Source organism: Lacerta agilis, chromosome 4 (genome assembly GCF_009819535.1).
Source record: "Lacerta agilis isolate rLacAgi1 chromosome 4, rLacAgi1.pri, whole genome shotgun sequence".
Lineage (NCBI taxonomy): Eukaryota > Metazoa > Chordata > Lepidosauria > Squamata > Lacertidae > Lacerta > Lacerta agilis.
Genome location: NC_046315.1, coordinates 22,677,199 through 22,683,256, shown reverse-complemented (window position 1 = coordinate 22,683,256; position 6,058 = coordinate 22,677,199). Strand labels below are relative to the sequence as shown.

Below are 6,058 nucleotides of genomic sequence, written 5' to 3'. Positions count from 1 at the left end.
TGTGATGATAAAATGTGTATTCATTGATTTACTACCCCAATTGCTTTTGGTGAACCATTGCAGATTTACTTTTTCATGCAGAGGCTATTTCACTTTAATGCCATCATGATCTCAAACTAATTATTCCAGTATATCCATATTTTTCTGCTTCCTCCTCCTCCTCCTCCTCCTTTTAAAAAAATACAAATAATTTCAGCATAGGACGTTCATAGTAAATTTACTTGGTGTTTTTTAATATAAAAAACCAGCAACATTAAAAATGCATGTTTATTAACCTCTGTAAAGTTCACAAATCCAGGGTTGATGCAAAATCTGAATTATGAAAGAAGCCCATTTTATGGGTGTTGTGATGAATAAATGTTAACCTATTTGCGACTGTTTTTCATTTTATATGCTGTGGAAAGCACTGCCTCACAAGGATGAGTAGAAGTTACTTTTGGGGACTAACTGATAGAAAGAGTACTCAGGGCCAACCTTCTCTTCCTTTGTGGTCCATGAAGCAAAGCAGAGCAGGGGACCTCAGATGGCCATACCATATGGAATAACAGAGAAAGGGAATTGTGCAGGGAAGAACTGCCCAGCTCATCTGCCTTTCCCTTTCTTCATTTACAGCGGGGGTAGAGAACCCTTTTCAATCTGAGAGCCATATTGCTTTGTGGACAGTCTTCTAGGGGTTGCATGCCCGTGGTGGATAGGGTCAGAGGTGAAACGGGGCACAGCAATGGGCCTGACTCCCATCCTTTAGATAGTAAGCTACATTCCACTATGCATGTGACAGTGGTCTCTGCACCCACCCACCCCTCTCCATCCAGGCCTTTGTATGGTAGATTACATTTCAGCCATGCATACATCCCTCCATCCAGACAAGCAAAAGGCATGTTCACAGTTCAAGGACACATTTCAGCCAGGCAAAAGATCTCAAGAACATGGAGTGGGGCCAGCAAAAGGCCTGAGGCACTGTATTTGTTTCCTGGGCATGGGGTTCTCCATTTCTGCTGTAGAGCCCCCCCCCCACTTTTGGTATACCTGCTTCCATATATTTTGGGTGGTGTTCAGCTAAACATTTGCACTAGAATGAATGCTATTCCAATGGGACTTCGTCCCTCTCTCCCATGGTGACCTGAACTGCCCGCATCTGCTCTGGAAAGTTGGAGGAATGTTCCCCATAGTTCTATGCTTAATATAACTATTTGATGCATTTCAATTTTAAATGTAAATGTTAAGTTGCATTTCTGTGCTGTGTATGTCTCTAGACGCTACTACAAAACCTGACTAAAAACAACCAAAGAAAGTAGTCCAGACAACCTGTTTATTGACATTCATTCTGATTTGTTTGCGGGGATATTATATGAAGCTACGGCAAGCGTTATCTCACACTCTCCAATGCATTTTCCCAGTGCTTTCCTTGTCACAAGAAGTCTGATAGTTTTGGGGAAATGGGTATGTGTGGAAGAGCACCAGATCAACTTTAACTGCAAAACCTGAATTTGCCTGTATGTGACTGAATCCCACCTGAAAATAGCAGGCTGGGAGGACCCAGCGCGGGGTGTTAGCTGCTCAACTCGCATGCATGACTATAATACAGGCAAGTGGAAACGACATCAGCCACTGCTAAGTACAACTTTCCATCTGTGCAAACACAGACTTCATAGAGCCCAAAGGATATCTCAGAATCTCCGCTTGTTCCTTGAGGCAATTTGGGCAGCCGCAGTCCAGCATTAAGCATAAGCTGCATGGAAGACAGACAGACACAAATGGATTTGTTTGTGTAGTAGTAACTTAGAAACAAAAAGTGTGGTGGCACCTTAAAGGTTAATTTATTATGGTGCAAGATTTGTGGAACTGAGAACCCAATGGAACCAGCCCTACACAGAACTGTTGACATGTTCTGGGCCCAGTAAGTTAAACATTGACTCATTGTGGTGATTACCTGTAAATGTACATCAGCGCTTCCCTAATTTCTACTACAGCCACATTGAAAATTTAAACAAAACATTTCAATCTATGATTGACAATTCCCCAAGTTGGGGAAACTATCAATATTTTTTGTGGTTACTGGCAGGGGCGAATGGTGCCTCTCGGGTGCCCAGGGCAGCAAACAGGAGGCACCCCCAGGGGCGGGGCATTGCCCTGCAGCGCGCCCCTCCCCTCCGCTGCTCCATCTGCCCAGCAGCAAGAAGGGAAAATGCGCGCCGGCCGGCTGAGCCCAGCCCAGCTTGGCGCTGGCAAAAATCTTGCTCAGCATGGCGGGGCTCGGCTCGCTCAGCCGGCCGGCGCGCTCTCCCTGCTGCTGGGCGCTGAGGGGAGGGGCGGGCGGGCCAGCAGCGAGGGGCGTCAGCGTGACGCCGCCTTGCTGCTGGCCCGCCCCTCCCCTCCGCTGCTCCACCTGCCCAGCAGCAGGAAGGGAGAGCACGCACAGGCCGGCCGAGCGAGGCCACTCCACCCCGCGGCCTGTCTGGGGCCCACCGGCGGGGTGGGGTGGGGCTGGTCCAAGTGTCACCCCCCTCGCTCTGCCCCTGGTTGCTGGCACCTTAACAAACAAAGCCCAGACGTGAAACATGGCTGAGACCTCAATGCAAAAGACAAATTTCAATAGGGCTTTTTGTCAGTGGACTTTATTCCCACAGCACCAAGCTCTTTCATGGAAGGCAAGATAACAGTGCAAAATGCTCTATGATCGTCGGGAAATGAAACAAATGAAAATGTTCCTATTTTAAAATGGGAACTTGATAACAGCTGAATGGAACATTAGATAGTACTGAATGTGTTGATTGGTAATTTCACCATCAAGATAGCGTGACTATACATTTAGATAAAATAGGAGTAACAGGCACTGCAAGGGATTAGTTGGCTCTTTGTGAAAATCACGAACTACTTAGGGTCAGCATAGTTCTCATATTTTGCTGAAACTAAAACCAGCAGGAAACTGGTAGGAAGACAACCCAAATTAACTGAAATGTCAATGCTATTGCTCTGAATACCAATTGTAAATGGATCCTTTGTTGGTGGTGGATTAAGAAATAATTAAAATCTCACCATGCTATCGCTGCTCTGCAACTTGATATCCAGATGAGAAAGAGCCGTAATAGTCCCACTTTCGGCTTTAATATTAATCCCTCGTGGAGCATCCATGGTGAGAGACCGAGTTGGCGATTCAAGCCTGAAAGAAACCAGAAGGAAGATCTCAGCATCTTAATCGTGGTTTTATTTATTGCATTTATTTATAATTTATAAGCCTGTCCATAATACAACAACAACAACAACATCATGATGCTAAACAGGTCAACACCATATTGTAAAATCTATTACCATAAAGCAATTTTAAATATAAACTTTTAAAAAACATTTCAAACAGAATGCAGCAGATGAAACAACCAGCAACAGACCACAATAGCTTAAGTAAAAAAGAGGTGTTGAAGGCGGCTATTTTAGTGTAAGTGATACTGATTTAATGGTATTGACTTCCAAGTGAGAGTTTAGAATTCCAACCTGGCAGCTGATTCTTCCTAGAAGTTACTATTAGCTAGCAAGACAATGTTCCATGATGTGGTGGTGGCCTGGGTCAGATTCCTGGTGTAGTTGTGGCAGCAAAATCGTCTCTACTGCCTGAATAGTCCTAGGACTGTAGCTGTGTGTGTGTGTGTGTGACATGCCTTTTTTAAGAAGCTAAACTTGAGTAGCATAACTCAACGACGTGGGTCACAAGCTCTGTAGAGTAGCTAGCTACCTGGATATATTTAGAAAGTTGTTCCTCTGTGAGCAGATTGCTCCCCACTACTGAGTATGTTCACAAGGTAAAAAAGGGGTTGACAATAAGGAACAGAGCTTAGGGGAGTGAAATACAACCATCTTTAAAAGGTTCAAATCAGCTTATTGAAGTTGCAGACAAAAGCCTATTTCCCATGCCACATAAATCCAATACATTATCTTTGACATGAAGCAATGCAAGGATAGAAAAGCGGAAAGCCAGTGAGTGGGTGGGATTCCCCTGATGTTTTGCAGTATTGCAGCAAAAGTGTGGGCTTGCTGCAAATGAACTTGTTCCATTAAGGCCAAGGCAGCTAACCCTGGAGAAGCTGAGAGAGATGGAGGCACAAAATGTCTTTCAGGGAGTTCCCTTACAGACAGCTCCTGCTAAAGAAGCTACTCCCTCAAATCTGGGCTAGCAAACCTCAGGCCTAAGGGCCAAAACTGGTGCTCAAGGTGCATCTATTTGGCTTTGGTTGCCAGTGGATGACATGTCAGGAATTGGATAGTTGGTTCTGCTGTAAAATACGTTGTACAGATTGAATAAGCTTTGAGAATGAAAACGGCCTTCTCTGTAAAGAGAAGCCACAAAATTAATTCTCACTTTGTAGACCTTAAACTCAAGTGAAGCCAAGAAACAAATTGTGATACAAAAGGGCCTTGAAAACCAGCAGTGCCACAAGGTGGCAGCAAAAGACAGCAGTCAGTTTGACATCAACTTAGAATCTCAGAATTGTGGAGCTGGAAGGGGACACCGAGGGTCATGTAGACCAAGTTTCTGCAATGCAGGAATCAATAGGAAGTGCATCACTTCTGAATGCAAACAAGTATTCACAATCCAGCCAAATATAGGCACCACTAGTATTGGAACATAGCCCAAAAGCAAAAGAAGCAGCAAAACTAAAAATGCATGTGTTTGGTCAGTACCACAATGGGAGAGTGTTTGGAAGACTTGTTACATATGTCACACTGAGCCCTGTACTGGAAGAAAAGCAGAGAAGAAACTTATTTTGTTTGGCACTCTGCTTCTGGTTTTTTAGGGCAAAAGCTGTGCCTGTAGGCAAAATTGTTCTGTGATTCATCTAGTCAAAACCTTTGACACCCTTTCCTCTAATTTTTGTCTCTTTCATAATAACCAGTGTATTTGTTTTGTTTCGCACTAAATTTTCATAATTGTACCTGTACCCCCATTCACCTCGTTCATTTCTTTGAGAGCATTTCAGCACAGTATTAGCACAGCTACTACTTTATGGTCCTAGTTTATAAGGCAAACAGCTTGAGGTGGCTCATGCAAGTCAGCCAAGCTACACCTGGAAAGAGAAAGGGGGGGAGGGAAACCCCAGAATCTCTGCTGCTTTAAACGTAAGAAAAATCCTTTTCCAGATGTGGTGAGCAGTCGGGATTCTGGCAGCTACCAAAAGCCATTTGCCTAAACATGTGGGGAAATGTAACTGGGTGCATTTCCTCACCAGCAAAAATAATTGCAGGGCAGACATGGCAATTGAGAAGGACAGAAGCAAACTTGCTTCTTCATGCTGCTGCTTCTTGTCATAGGGAATTTATGTAACAGCCCAGCCCAGTTCAGATCTGGATCTGGACACTGTGTGGGCAGCCTGCAGCTCTGAGACACACATTCCATTGTGTTTCTGGGTAGCATGACCAGCCTGTGGGTGGGTGTCTAAGAGGTTGGTTTGCATTTCAGGCCTCTTCAAACTGGGCAGCTCTTACATGAGCTTATTTTTCATGCTTGGAAACTGTTTTACAGCTTCTACTTTTTGAGACAACATGTTTTTGCTGAAGAAGTGCATTATGTACCTTTAAACAGGCATCTCAGCTCCAGGGGTTTTCTGGAGAAGATGGATTATCTAGATCCATTTCAAGCTGTCTTCAGGCCTGGCTGTGGAACAAAGATGGCTTTGGTTTGCCTTGGTGGATGACTTAGGCCAGGATTTGGATTGTGTCCCCCTGTTGGTTCTGCTGGACATCTCCGTGGCTTTTGATACAATCAACCATAGTATCCTTCTGGGCCACCTTGCTAAGACAGGACTTGGAGGCACAGTTTTACAGAATGGGTCTGTTCCTTCCTGGAAGGATGAACCCAGAAAGTTGTGCTGGAGGTGGGGGACAACTCCTGTTTGACACTTGGGCAACTGGCCTGCAGGGTCCCTCGGGGTTCTGTTCTGTCTCCCATGCTAATGAACATTTACATGAAACCACCGGGAGAGGTTGTCCAGAGTTTCTGGGTTTGGATGCTGATGACATCCAGTACTATTTCTCTTTCTCACCTAAATCCAAAGCAGCTGCCTCAGTT

General features: G+C 44.7%; 1 protein-coding gene across 5 annotated transcripts in view; it reads right to left on the bottom strand.

Moving 5' to 3' along the window:
* Positions 1-6,058, bottom strand: part of SGCG (sarcoglycan gamma) — a 28,615-nt gene that overhangs the window by 3,224 nt on the left and 19,333 nt on the right. For 4 of the 5 annotated variants that reach the window (XM_033146321.1, XM_033146322.1, XM_033146318.1 and 1 more), the window contains exons 7-8: positions 3,037-3,160; positions 1,293-1,729 (exon numbers count right to left, since the gene is read on the bottom strand). In XM_033146321.1, the coding sequence (XP_033002212.1) occupies positions 1,550-1,729; positions 3,037-3,160 (304 nt within the window). In that variant the 3' untranslated portion in view covers positions 1,293-1,549. Of the gene's footprint in view, positions 1-1,292; positions 1,730-3,036; positions 3,161-6,058 lie in introns of those variants that run through there. The other variant, XM_033146323.1, reaches the window with a different exon arrangement.